Source organism: Anarhichas minor, unplaced genomic scaffold, assembly GCF_050575085.1.
Source record: "Anarhichas minor isolate MPS153535 unplaced genomic scaffold, ASM5057508v1 ptg000068l, whole genome shotgun sequence".
NCBI classification, from domain to species: Eukaryota; Metazoa; Chordata; class Actinopteri; order Perciformes; family Anarhichadidae; genus Anarhichas; species Anarhichas minor.
The window spans coordinates 717501-732345 of NW_027466514.1; the positions used below are offsets into that span (position 1 = coordinate 717501).

The following is a 14845-nucleotide window of genomic DNA, read 5'->3' on the forward strand; positions in this document are numbered from 1 at the left end:
TAATTCATCTTGATTAGATCACTTTCATAAGAGGCCGTCCCAACTGGACTCAGATAAATAGTTTAATGGTAGATTTTGTTTTGGTACCAAATCAAATCCAACACACAGAATCCAAACATTTCACTTTAATCAGATATTTACAGCCGTCGACTTTACAATAATCTGCAGCAACTTTGTTCAGATCACATGCTGGACAGCGAGGCAGCTCAACCAGAGTTTGAGACAGTGGAAGCCCTTCTCATTCAGATCATTCTTCCACTGCTATTGATTGGCTGGGGTTTGAGAAGGTGGGGGGGGGGCTGTATTGCACCGACTCACACAGCTGGAGCAGCAACCGCTCCGCTTCTTTTTAAGCCCTTTACAAAACGTCACTTTGTTTTTGCAGATTTGCGTCATTTTGTCCTCGACAGCAGCGACACGAGAGCGGGTCACATGATGTGAACCAGGAAGTCTCTGCCCTCATGAGAACAACAGCCGGTCAGGATGCTGAGACGAGGAGTACAGTCGGTAAATTGTTCTCAGCAGCGTCATGAGACAGAAGAACTGAACCAGAATCATGCAGGACACATATCCGGCGGCGGAGAATCGAACATGTCGACGTTTTCACATCAGCTACATAACACACACCGTTACATAGAAAAGTGGTACATAAATAGAAGATATTGATGGCAGCAGGGGGTCGTTGGGAGGTTCAATCCCCCCCCCCGGACAGCAGCGGGGGTGTTTGTTCCTACCGTTGAACTCTGAACTCTGACCCGCTGTGGTGAAAAAATGTTAAACTCTCGACACCTCACGGCTGCTTTTAAAGTCACAATGAAATAAAACGTGAGTTTTAACATTAAGATGTTGTTGTAGTGAAGACAGCTGCAAGTCAATGACCACTGGACGAACTTCATCGTCTTCATGCTGAGGAAGATCATGTGATACAACTGAAAGCTCCAGATCAACTACGAAACGGACCGTGTGTGTTTCCGAGGCCAAGAACGAACTTTCAATCGCGACTTTTTAAAGTGATTTTCCTTGTGACGTATAACAGTAAATGTGTTTTTCTATCAAAAACCTTTTTGGAATTCATTTTAAAATCATATTTAATTCTAAAATCTGCACTCTGACTCAAGGAAGTGAAGGAAATGTTCACTAAAGACGATCAATACAAAATCTTTTAGCTGTCAATCAACTATTTGTTCATATTTACCCTGAAATCTATCTTAATATATTAAATAACCCACTTAATATATTTAAATATGTGATTTATATCTTTACCACAATAAATCATGTGAACTCCACAAGAGTTTAAAGACTAGTTCAGCAGGTGTTACTTATTATTTATCATGCTTGCATTTAGCGATAGCTTTAGTTATTAATATTAGTAACAAAGTAATGTTACTATGTACACCAAAACATGTCATTTACACATACTAGTAAAAGTACAAAATGTGGCTTAAATGAATAAATCACCCACGAAAAAATCATCTGTATATCAAATCGCATCATAATCATAATAATCGTCAACTATGTTGACAATAGATTATTTGGTTTGAGTAATAAAAATAAGAAAAAGTCTAAATCCTCTGATTCCAGCTTCTTAAATGTGATTATTTTCTGTTTGTCTTTTGAATCCCCTCTGACAGTAAACTGATTATCTTTGAGTCGTGGACAAAACGAGACCTTTGAGGACGTCGTCTTGGACTTTGGGAAACAAAATGGACGATGGACATTTTTCACAACTCGGGCAATATCATGATATTCATCATTTTTTAAAATCAATATCAATACCGGTATTGCAATGATATCGTTGGATTGACCATTGGTGATTTCACTAAATATTTACACGATGGGATTCTGATAAATAATCAACAGTAATGCGGATGAATACCTGACAGTGTGGTCGTCTAGTTTACTGTAGTTCAGCCTTGAAAAGCAGGAAAAGACAAAACATTGATGTCATTTTACGACACAATATCTTGTGTCATATCACGATGTCAACGTAATATCGATATTGTGCCCAGCCCTAAAACACGACAAATTGATTAATTGATAAAAGGACTGACGGATTGATCGGCGCTCTCCTTTTTACCTTTTTATTTAATTCTCCGTTTACTTTGGAAGCACGACAGACAAACAAAGTTTTCTTCAATACTTCCAGCTAACACAGAGTGAGTGATTGATGTACAGATGCTCGTCGTCGGGGGTGAAATATTCCTCTACGCTTAAGGCTAACGCTAACTTGATATAGCTCTCTTGCTCAGTTGGCGGTTTATGTTGCATTAAATAAAGTGGTTTTTTGCCTTTTCTGGCTCGCTGGCAGCAATCTGTATTAATGTGAACTTTCCCTGTTAGATAAACCAATAAATAAATACAATCACAGCACCAGAGTGTTGTAAACTGTGGTTTGGTTTTCAGTTCAGTTTTTATGGTTTGCTGATAGTTTAGCATGCTGTTTTCACTGAATCGTGGAATTGATGCCTTAAAAAAATCTGTTGATTTAAAACTTGCAGCCAAAACCATTAAAACAGCCTCAGATAAGAACACACAGGCTGTGTAGTCTGGGTCTCCTCTTCTTCTTCTTCTTCTTCTTCTTCTTCTTCTTCTTCTTCTTCTTCTTCTTCTTCTTCTTCTTCTTCTTCTTTCAACACAACCATGTGTCAAACTCAGGAGCAAGACGCTCCCAGAAAACACATTTCATTGTGACTATAAATCCAAACTCTGCATGTTAAATCTAAAGGTCTGCAGAATTTGAAGAAAAACATCTCCTTCAGTCTCGACTGTCAGACCTCTTGGCTGTGAGAAATAGATTATCTTTAGAAAACACAACACTTCACCCACAAGATCATTCTGTAATCCTGGAGGTGGACTTAACAGCAGCAGCCAAAACCCTTCAGAAGGACCCCAGACGCTCTTTGAATATTTAAACTCTGAAGTATATTTACATGAAGCCACAAGCGATCACCGGCTCGCAGAAAAGAAAGAAAAGTGCTGTGAAACCTCTTCCAATGGGGAGGTCGGGCTCGTGATGCTCAGAGAGAACAATCCTCTTCCACTTTACACGGATCTGAAACAGCCATCGGCTAAAACAAAGAGAGAGACAAAGGCTACAGATCCCGGCGGACGGCGGAGGATTCGCCGCCAACACCCCCCACATGTCAGGAGGTGGTTATCTTAAGACGCTTGCATGGCTTGTGATTTAGAGTCACACTGGTTCAAGGCAAAATGCCCGGAGGCTGAACAAAAGACCTGCTGATCAAAAAACCTGAGGAGGAAAACGCAAAGAAATAAGATTTATTGGCTCTTTGACGAGTGGGCTGGCAAACTCAAAAGCAACCGTAGAAAGTAAAGCTTAATTCTTTAAAAATAAAATGTCACGTGGAACCAGAGACTGTGTAAACATAATTGTGAACTTCCCGCCAACACCCAGCTTCAACAGAGACGGAGCCTTCTGATAAAAAAACACACATACAAGCTCCCAAATAAAGCTCAATCTTCTCTCTGGGGAATTAGCTTAAAAGTCCATCCGATACACATGTTTAGCTCACTCACACACACACACACACACACACACACAGGCTGATTATCAGATGGCTTCTCAGTAACTCATTAGCATCGGGAGTGCCCTCAGGAAAAGGAAGTGGGTTTTTTTGCATCACCTAATTCTACCCTGAAGTCAGGCTTGAAAAGATTTAAAATATAAAGATTTTTTGCATTTCGGTGGATCGCACAACACAAGTCGTGTTGTGTTTTGCTTTATTTTTTTGCATCTGGGAGTTGTTAAGTCAGTGCAGGCAGGAGTGTTTTTATTAAATCCTCTGAAGTGACACACGTGAATCGTACTCCAACAGTCCGCTTTCTTCATGAGTATAAAAAGAACACTTCTTTACTCCGGGTCGTCAGCTTGTGATCTCTGCAGCCGAGAAAGAGCAGCATTAGAGAAACCTTCACAGCCTCCATAAAAATCCGCCTCTGAGAGGACCGATGGGCATCTGCACGGGCACCTCTCTGTGTGTGTGTGGGGGGGGACGACGACATTTTACTGCGGGACCAAAGAGCTGGACCCGTTTCTTGCTCCGCAGCTGAAAGCGACGAACACACACAGAAGGCCGACGCCTCCAAAGTGACCGAAACGAATCAGTCGCCGTCGTCGGGTGCTCGTACTTGCCCTCAAGGGTCTGGTCCCGGGGCCTTTTTGGCGTCCACGCATCCGAGGCAGGAGGGAAACAGCGGACTGAAGAGGCGGCCGAGACCTTTCCGGAAGACGCTGTTGGAGAGGCTGTAGATGAGACAGTTGCAGAAGCTGTTGCTGATCGCCAGCCACGTGGTGAGGAAGGACGCCACCTTGTGGTGGTACAGCCCAGCGCTCTCCAGGAGGAAGTAGAGGATGTACGGCATCCACAGCACGTAGAAGACGCTGGTGATGCGGAACAGCACCATGGCGTAGCGTTTGTCCGGGCAGCCCTCGCAACGCTCGCCTTTCTCGCCTTTCTCGCCCTCCATCTGCGAGCTGAAGCGGGCGTGGCGCTGCGTGATCTCCCGCGTGTGCTGCCGGCAGATGCGGAAAATGCTGCCGTAGGTGAAGCAGATGGTGAGCGCCGCCGGCGCGTAGAGCAGCACCACAATGAAGGCGCTGAACCCCGGGTTGGTCTTCCAGGACACGGCGCACCACTTAAATATGTCACCGTGATAACCCGGCTTCCCCCAGCCGAAGAAGGACGGCAGGAAGACCAGAGCGGAGTAGACCCAGATGAGGACTATGCACGCCCGCAGGCGGCACGGCGTCACCAGCGTGGCGTATGACAGCGGGCGGGTGATGGCGATGTAGCGGTCCACACTGATGCACGCCAGGGAGGCCATGGAGACGCTCTTCAGCACGGAGACCATGTAGCCGAACGCCTTGCACGTTAGCTCCTCGTTCAGGCCTTTGAGGTAGTGCAGCAGGGACAGCGACGGCACCACGCAGCTGACGCCCACCAGCAGGTCGGCGTACGCCATGGTCTGGATGAAGTGGCTGGTGGTGTGGTGGTGCAGCAGCGGTGCGCAGTGGAAGACAAAGATCACCACCAGGTTGCCAGCGATGATGAGCACGGTGAGGAAGAGGATGACGACCACCTCCAGCACGCAGGTGTCCAGGCTGCGGGAGTAGCCCACGGCGCCCAGCAGGCAGAACGGGGGTGAGCTGCTTTGGTTCGCGTCGGAGGAAGAGTTCATGTTTGACAGGGAGGGGGGAGGGGAGGCGGCGGTTTTTAGCTCAACGCAGCCGTCATCCCAAGTCTCTTTTCTCCAATCCAGAAGTTGCTCGTTCCCCCCCACGATAAAAACACAACAGTGCTTCTATTCTTCTTGAATCTTCTTCTTTTCTCCCTCAGCAGGCGGAGAGCCCGTCCTTAAAGTAGCAGTAATTCATCCTGAGTGTGCAAAACACAGCCAGACTGCTGCTGCTGGGTGTGAAATATGTGCATGTGTGGAACCTCCAAAAAAAAAAGAAAACGCGTAGAAGAAGAGATGCCGGTCTGATGCTGCAGTGCAAACCGTCCCCACCTCGCAGCTGTTTATCATATCCCCCCCCTCCCCATCTCGACTGCAAATCCTGAGGTAAGCACTCTGCTCCGGCACGCGGCCACCGAAGGATCCCGGCATCCACTTCTGCTCTTTGCAACAACAAAAAATACCCCCGGCAGCTCCGGTGTTTCACACTCCTCCACTCAGCTAAAACAAAAAAGCAAGAGAGTCCAAAACAAGCAGATCTGGAAGTGGACGCCTCGTCCACGGTCCACTGGCCGTGAGGGAAACGCACACTTTCTCACACACACACACACACACACACTCACACACGTGCAGAGTCTCGAAGCAGGAAGAGTCCTTCAGAGGTGGGCGAACATCCAGATGTGATGGATAATGTCACCGGGATCTCTTCTCCGTCAGGCTTCTATGCAGCCGGCCGGCTTTTCCAGTGTGTGTGTGTGAGAGAGAGAGAGAGAGAGAGAGAGAGAGAGGGGGAGATAAGGGAGACAGGCGGTAATCTGCCTCTCCTCTCTGCTGTAGTGGCAGTAGTGATGATGCAGTGCTGCTTCCCTCTCCATGAACACTTCCCTCTACTCACTCCCCGTTGTCCTGCCCCCCCCCCCCCTTTTTTTTTGAAAACTCTCTCTCTCTCTGTCTCTCTCTGTCGGTCTCTCTCTCTTTGTCAGTCTCTCCCTCTCTCCCCCCTCTCTCTCTCCCCCCCTCTCTCTCTGTCGGTCTCTATCTCTCTCTCTCTCCCTCTCTGTCTCTCTCTTTGTCGGTCTCTCTCTCTCCCTAAAGCTTGAGTAGAGATGCATGTCCAGAATAAAGGAAGGAGAAACACTACTTTTAAACGTCATGAAGGACTTGGACATCAACAGCTTTTTGGATGTGAGCAAATATCTCAACACCGAGCTTTTAGAGAAGCTGTTTGAAGGAATGAAAGAGGGAGGCTGAGTTCACACCGTCCAACAAGTCCACTTCTGAAACACACTGAAAAAAAAAACATTTTGATGCAAAGAAGCAAAATGGCTGCTCCACATTTCCATCGTTTGACGTGACAAAAGACATGCTAGGACATCAACCCGTGAAATACAGAAGAGAACAGCGTAGACGTGGGTAGATGAGGCACGGGCTCGTTTAACGGAATATGCACGGCTGCATGTAAATGAATATTAGTGGAATATTCATTTACATGCAGCCGTGTAAACCGCTAATAAGGAATAATGTCTTTTTCGGGATAATAGCAACAAAAAAACCAGCGTTTTTTTGGTGCATGTAAAGGTTGTAAAAAAAAAAGGTGATCGGGGATCTCTAAAAGTTATATTTGCTCCCTTTTTTTCTTTTGTGCAGATCCGACCCGTGACTCTGATCCGAGATCCGATCCAAACCGTTTGAATTGTATTTAATCTGTCACTAGTAGCTTCTTCATGGCGCCATAAAAACAAAACACCAAAGCACCGGTTCTATGAGAGAATGCGTCACCGGCAAACGGTGGTCGTCTGCTGATTCACCACATCAAACTAAAGCCTCTCCTGTGGTACCTGGTTCATTCCAGGCCGGCTGATGGTGGCGAACAGAGACAGCATTCAGACGCTGTTTGTTTTTGTTTGTTACCATATGGTGAGCGTTGAGGTGGGTGAGGAAGGGCATTAGCCGCCATGTTTACGCGTCTGTTTTTGCTTCAGAAAAGGTCAAGAGGTGCCACATCTGCCCGATTTATGAGGCCGAACGTGGAGGTCGGCTGTACAAGCAGTTCCGTTTATTTGTCCGAAATGTTAAAACATGGCCGCTGGCGTTACCAACGTCAGCACACCCGCTCTGAGTACACAGCAGGCAGGCCGGGCGGCCTCGTGACCGAATGTTGGGCAAAGGACAGCTTGTGATGATGCGGTTTGAGCGCCACCAGCAAAAAAGATCCCAAAAAATCATCCAACATCCTCGAAGCCGAGACCGTTACAAGAGCAGCCTGCCGACCTGAGGGTCGCAGTTCCTGCAGAACTAAAGAGCCAAAAAAGCTCTTATTGTGGAAATTCTCTATATTCTTTAACTTTACGAAGCATGACTATGTTATTTACGAGGAACTGGAAATGATTTATAGGCTTGAATCAGCTGTTTTGTGTTCCCCATGAAAGCCTCTGTGTTCAGACTTTTTTAGTTTTGCCTTCGAGGCTTTTTTGAAGCAGTTATGTGATGTGTGTTTCTAGGAAAGTCAGGTTGCTCTTTTACAGAATGTACAGGAAAAATGTAATCCTAAAGAAAGAAAGAAAAAAGCAAATAACTAGTAAATAAAGAAGAAAGAAACCGCCAGTAAAGACGTGTGATTGAGTATGAGATTGGACAGATAATCAATATTAAAGGGACATGATCAGGACATCCCTGAAGTGCATACTTCATTTTTATTTATTTTTTAAATCATCTCTTTTCTCCAATCCGCAAGAAAACGTATCAATAAATCTATAAAAGTCAATAGAAGTCCAGCAAGAGAAATAATAATCATTTTTTCCTTTTCAAAGTAAAACATCTAAATTATACTACATCTATACACTGATCTATGGAGGTGTAACGGACCGCTGTCGATCCAATTAGTGACACAATTTAACCATCACAGTGTAAATAAAGTTTTACTGACTCAGTAGAACATGTGTTTCTAGTCTCTGATCTCTGATAATGTTTCATTGTAAACAACCAATCAGTGTTTAAACCAACGGGAGGAGAGCTAGTAACGTTAGCAGCAACGCTAACGGCTAACCAACGGGAGGAGAGCTAGTAACGTTAGCAGCAACGCTAACGGCTAACCAACAGGAGGAGAGCTAGTAACGTTAGCAGCAACGCTAACGGCTAACCAACGGGAGGAGAGCTAGTAACGTTAGCAGCACCGCTAACGGCTATCGAGGTTCCATTTAGTTTGATATGATGCGTTCAGGCTCCGTTTCATGAGAAACTTGAATAAATCCACTTGTTAGATATTAGAGATGAACATGTTTCACTTCCTAATTAGCTCAAAGCAGCTTATAATACATCATTAATACTACTACAAGATCGATAAAAATACAATCTTTTATTTTCAAATCAATTTAATTGTGTGTTTTTATGAAGAATAAACCCACAATAGATAACTATGACATATTAAACGTAGAACATTTAGAATTGTTGAAGGTTTAGACTGACTTTAGAGCGGTTTAAATTATTTTAGTTATTTCGTGCTGATCCGATCCGTGACCTGTTGTTTTCTCATGTTCGTGTACAGAACCTGTCGATCCGGTTGGCAGCGTTAACATTTAGATTACGGATTGTTCCTTTAAACGTTCAGAGCAGAAGCAACCAAACACACCCGACTGTCGGTCGATTCTTTTGTGCAGCGCTCACAACCCGACAGAATTCATGTATAATTCATCCGCTCATGCATCATTCATGTGTTCATAAATTCATCTTTGCCCCGCTTCGGTTTCCAGAGAGAAAGGCTGTGACCTGTGGTGAGAGGGAGAGGAGGTCCAGTCCAAATTGAATCAACCTCAGGCACATGGTTCATTAGAGGGGGGGGGGGCTGCCTGGTGCCACCAGCTATTAGCCGTTTACGGCCAGGAGTCCGTGCAGCCCGACACTCGTGGTCAACAGACGACACAAAGCACGTCACCGCAGGAGGCTGCAGGCCGTTAGGGTCAGAACACGGCTCCTCTTTAACTCCTGAAGCAGCACAGCAGAAGCTCCTCACAGGAACGGAGTCTATTTTAACCCTCTGAACCCTAAAAACCTGGAACAGCATGTTCCATTTAAACAATCGCCAAAACTACACCGCTTATCAAAGCCAGGAACTGCACAAAACATTTCCATTATTGTCAAAAAATTTACTGAAAAGCTTCAAATTTCATCAAATACATTTCATTTATACTACAAGTCTCATTTAAAATCTCGCCCCAAATCAACCGTTTGAAGCGATCAAATCCTGTAAAAAACATTAAATTCTGAGCTCCTCAACAGCTCTCATACTTGATGAGACTATGATTGACGCGACTGACCAACAGTCACGTGACCAAGATTCGGTGAAACTTTGACGAAGTTTTTGTAAAATAGATTATCAAAGAAATTCCACTTGTTTCATTATAACTGTGTTATTCTGCACTAGAGTCGTGTTTGAGTTCTCTCTACTTCTAGTCGTGATTGTTCTCTTTCTATAGAGATGCAGGATTTTTATATTACAGTGAAAAACGAGGCAACAAGAGAGAAAAGTGTGATAAGAGGAAAAAATAACCCAAAACTGCTTTGGGGTTCAGAGGGTAAAACAGGGCTGAAGCGAGCGTAACAAAGCAACTGTGTGTCGAACAATTGGGGAATATATCAGATAAGCCAAAGGCAAAGTTAGTACATACAAAAGTACTTTATAGATATTATTACACCCTGACAACTACAGACTCAACACAATGCGCTAATTAAAGAGTTTATGTGAAATACGACACAGAATATTGTACTTTAATGAACACGTTATGAGAATGTCCCTCGCTTCCAATAAAATGTCTTCTTTCAGACCATAGACTGTATGAGTGGACGTAATTATTATACCTGAACAAACAGGCATGAGTCAGGTCAAAGGTCACCACTGACTGAACAGAACATGAGGCAGCAGCAAACACGATCATCTCCAGAGTTCCTAGAAGGCTCAGAAGGAGCTTTACACTTTAATTGCTGTTAAAGATGGAAAATCAGACCAATTTCACCCTCAAGGCTCAAAGATGATAAGAACTGTGGAAGAAACCGATCTGTTCGCTAATAACACACCAGAACCAGAACTAATGCATCGCTCACCCGCTGACATGATGTTAAGAAACAGTTACTTACACACATTTAACTCTCAGTATGTATGTATTTTTATGGATTAAAACACATCTAGTCATCAGTAGTTGATTGATTATATTATATATTATATTATATATTATTATATATATTATAATTGATGTATTATGACGTGCTTGGAGCCGAGGTTAACGGCTCATAATTCATCTCTAATATCGAGCCAATCGCAGCAAGCAGGTCATAAAACATCCGCTTCAGTTGACGCGTCACGTCTTTCTGCAGCGACCTCCGTCTGAGGTCAACGCCGCCTCAGGACATGTTGGTGTGAACTCCAAGGTCAAAGGTCACGGGTTTGATTCGGTTACACGTCGGTCATTCTGTCGCCATGTCCTCGAAACAGTGACGAATAATGCAAGTAAAGAAGGTTTGTGCGTAAGATGTAAAGCTTAGAAAACACCTCGTTTATCTATTCAACAGTAAATCAATCTCAAACGCAGACATGTAATCAATAGAAGTCATAAAGTGACAAACGATGTGTTTTTAACCACAATCCCAACAAAGAGGCCCAATACATCATGCCGGCCACTTCAGTGGTGTTTTGCATGTTGTTTCTACTTTTCCTGTCATTTCAGAGGGATGAATAAATACATGAAAAAAAGAAAATTAAAAATACTCTGCAGTCGCTTGAAAGCTGACATGAATATTGCGACATAACGAGTGTTTGATTTCATGTGCAGGAGGAAGTTTGACTAAAGCCGATATGGCAGCAATACACTAAAAACTGATGTTTTCACCAGATATGTACGTGGCAGCAGAGGTCTGTTCAAATATTCATTGATTTAGTTTTAGTCTGACCCTGTGCCCCCCCCCCCCTTAAACATTCATGTCCCATTATTACATGTTACTAAAGGGTCTCTGAGCTTTCTCGTCTCACAGGTATCGGGGTTACACCCGGATCATAAGCTCCAGCTGCCTGCCTGGTCATTTAGCTTAAATTACCAAACAGGCAATTTAAGCTAATGGCTCCCTGGAAAGATTCCCACGTTACAATCAGATAAACGAGGGCCTCCACACACACACACACACACACACAAACACTCTAATTTTAGCTTTTAATTAAGTTCATTGCCTCTTGAATTCATTTCAGGGTTTGTGATTAAGGACAATGCTGCGCGGTGTTAATGGGAGCGAGGTGGGGGGGGGGGATGGCGCCGGATTTTGTGTTTGTTCGACGGCGCTTCACGGCGTAGCGCGTTAACAGATAGCAGATCAGAAACACCTCAGATATTCCCCCACATGAGCGATTTTCTCAATTAGCACGACTGTATGTGCAGCGAGGGAAGGTGTGTGTGTGTGTGTGTGTGTGTGTGTTTTGTGACACGTAAACACATGTGTCAGCATGTGTTCATATTGTACTTGTGTTATGTACAGTGTGTATTTGTGCAGGACTCTACGTGTGTACCTAAACCTCTGCACAATGTTAAGCGCTTTTGTCTGCCAATTTATTTTTTGGCCAAATTTGCAATTTTCAAAGATTTTTAATTTCAGAGTTTCCAACAGGATTAAAAGGAGAACAGTCTCGGAGTTTAATTAACACGTAGAGTTGATTCAATGACTCGTAACTATGCTCGGTTTGATGCCAGAGTGACTGAGTGACTGATTGAGATCAGTGTGATTGTCGTGTGACTGCAGGAGGAGAACTTAAAGAGAGACTGTAGTGAAGGACACGGCCTCTTTAAATGCTGTTAATGAGCAAACAGCAGCTATTCATCACGGCTGCAGGGAGAGAAACAGGAAGTATACAATTAACTACCAAAGGCAAGTATTGTATTCAGGTTTTTTCTAATAAAAACGTGTGGAAGCTGCTAAATCCGCATTAAAAACTGTCAAAAAACATTATTGAAACCTACAGACCAGACTCCACTCACAAAATAAAGCAACATAAACCACTAATTTCACATTACAGACCGTTTGTTTTCAGACAGAACTTCTAGTATGTGATTTGTTTTTTCTACACTCGTCATTAAAGAAACGTTGACTATAGAAGTCAATTATTTTAACTATATTAACTATTTTTGAAGCTATCAGCGTACCGTACAGCTTCTGAGTTTTCTAAAAGTTCTCACACAAACTCAGCTGGTTCAATCTTTAATATTCTCTTCTAATGAAAACTTTAAAAGAAAATGCTGTATTACAGATTTCCTCCACAAGACATCCAGTTCTTATATTACAAATATATATAAATACTGCAATACTTTCATCTGTAGGCTCAATCAGCATTGTGCCACCTCCTTTGCTGATATATATTAATATATATATACATATTATGTTTTAATAGCTACACTGACTGTAAAATAAGAGCAACAAAAAGGCCCAAATTAATCTTTATATCTTTTTTTAAAGAGAAGACAAGCAGGAAACAATCCGTTGTTCTCTCAGAGATGTTAAACTCAGACTGAACTCGTCTCCCAGAAACACTAAAAAGAAACAAACTGGTTTTAAATCCCTGAGTCAACAAAGCTGCAGATAAATCCTGTGGAGCCTCCTTTACATCGTGTTCTTCATCATGTTTTATGTCTTTAGATACACGACGTCCTCGCTGATGTAGATTCTTTCCATTCCACATTATTTGTATTGATGGATTCCATGAATTTATATCTCAATAAATCACAACACATTTGTTACAGAGAATCCACGGCGACTCCTCCGACCTCATGTTTCACCAAAAATCAACTTTCTAGTAACAGAATAAGTTGAGAGAAAATAATAAATGTACTTTTTAAATAACCCTCTCTGACCACTAATGCTTATATATGAAGTTATGTGTCCGTCTCTAGTGTGTTGGAGCTTTTCTTTAGACGTACAAATGAGGTGAAATGTCTGGTGTGTTGCCATCAATCAGTTGGGGGGGGGGGGGGGGGGGGGGGGGGATTGTGAGGATACGTCAGACCGGGACGGGAGGGAGATGCAGCCAGAAACATCTTTAAAGAGAAGCAGCGTTGAGCAACTGGCGCTCTGCTTAATAAGGTTTAATATGCAACAAAGACTATGTACAGCCTCATACAGGAAGCATCTCAGTCATCTCTTATGACCCACTAGTGTGTGTGGAAGATTCTTTCTTCCTCAGAGATACATTTGTGTGACTAAAACCACCATCAGTGCAGCAGCAACAACAACAACAACAGTAGACACAATGCACCCGCTGGTCAGTCAGAACATACCGGCTGACTGATCCCTCCACCCACACGTTTAATCTCTCTGTACTGTACATGTGTCCATCCGTCCACTAACCCATCTGCCAACGTGCATCAGAACATCCATCCGCCTCCATTAGATAATCCATCCACAGTGGGCTTTAACCACTTACACTCCACACGACACGTCCATCCACAGTCTGCAGGTTAATGCTGTCGCCGTGCAGAAGTGGAAAACGCGGTGATTTATATTTAGCTGCACTGGAACAACACTCGCTGTCTGATGTAAAGACAACACACACACAGTGTGTGGAGGGTATAAGATAATCGAATTCACTGGAAGTCACAGGAATAGGTCACTCTAAATGAGATTAAAATAAATTAAAAAGACGCATGCTAACAGATTAGCCACCAGTGGTTCTTCTTCTTCAAAGTTCCGGTGAACAAACGCAGCCGTGAGGAGGTCAGCGGATGAGCAACGGGAGGAAACGGGGATGTCTCGCCCCCATAAAACACGTCTATGTCAGGCCCGGCGCTGCTTAACAAAGAGCTCTTATTTCGTTTTTCTTTTTAATAAAAACAATGGTGGAGGTCTGGAGCCGCGTGTCGGGAACGTGAAGGAGGCTGAAAGTGCTCGAAAATGTCAAATCTGATCTGGTTGTATAGAAGTCTATGAGAAAATGACTCTACTTCTCTCTTGATTTATTACCTCAGTAAACATTGTAAACATGAGTTTATGGTCTCAATCTCTAGTTTCAAGTCTTCTTCAATACAGCATGATGTTCATTTAGTACATTATGGTCCATTTAGAGTCAAACAGACCATAAAGCAGGGGATGCTTTAGGGCGGGGCTACACGGTGATTGACAGGTCGCTGCCAGAGACGTATACGGCGTCTCTACGTCACTCCTCCTCAGTCCAGATATGGTCACTTCCTGTTCACTGGTTGCAAATAAAACAAGATGGTGACGCGGCTTCAAAACCGCAGTCCACAAACCATCCGCTACTTATATACAGTTTACATATATGAAATGTGTTTTTGTACTTAAAAAATAATAAATAAATTCCTCACATGACTGATTTGACACATTTTGTAATATTTTTGTGTGGAACTGGAACAGAAAAGCTTGTTATTGTGGTTCCTCCTGCTATCACACTGAAAACATGTCCCGATGTGATGAATGAAGCTTATCTTTGGTCTGGAGACAGACCTACTTATTTTCCTCTTTTCTCAGCAGAGCAGCTGCTCGATGTTTCTGAAGCTGAATAATCAACCAAACTGGAGCTCCAACACCAGACACCATCAGTTCAGCCCCTTTCTTTACTGGTGTCACAGTTAGACCCACTAAACAAAGAGGTTTAAAGGGACAG

At 43.5% G+C, this 14845-nt stretch overlaps 1 protein-coding gene across 1 annotated transcript; it reads right to left on the bottom strand.

The window, feature by feature from the left end:
• Positions 1-4155: 4155 nt before the first annotated feature.
• LOC142934347 (putative G-protein coupled receptor 21) lies at positions 4156-5199 on the bottom strand. Its single transcript, XM_076078895.1, has one exon. The coding sequence runs from the start codon at positions 5197-5199 to the stop codon at positions 4156-4158; it is 1044 nt and encodes a 347-aa protein (XP_075935010.1).
• Between the last annotated feature and the right edge of the window lie 9646 nt (positions 5200-14845).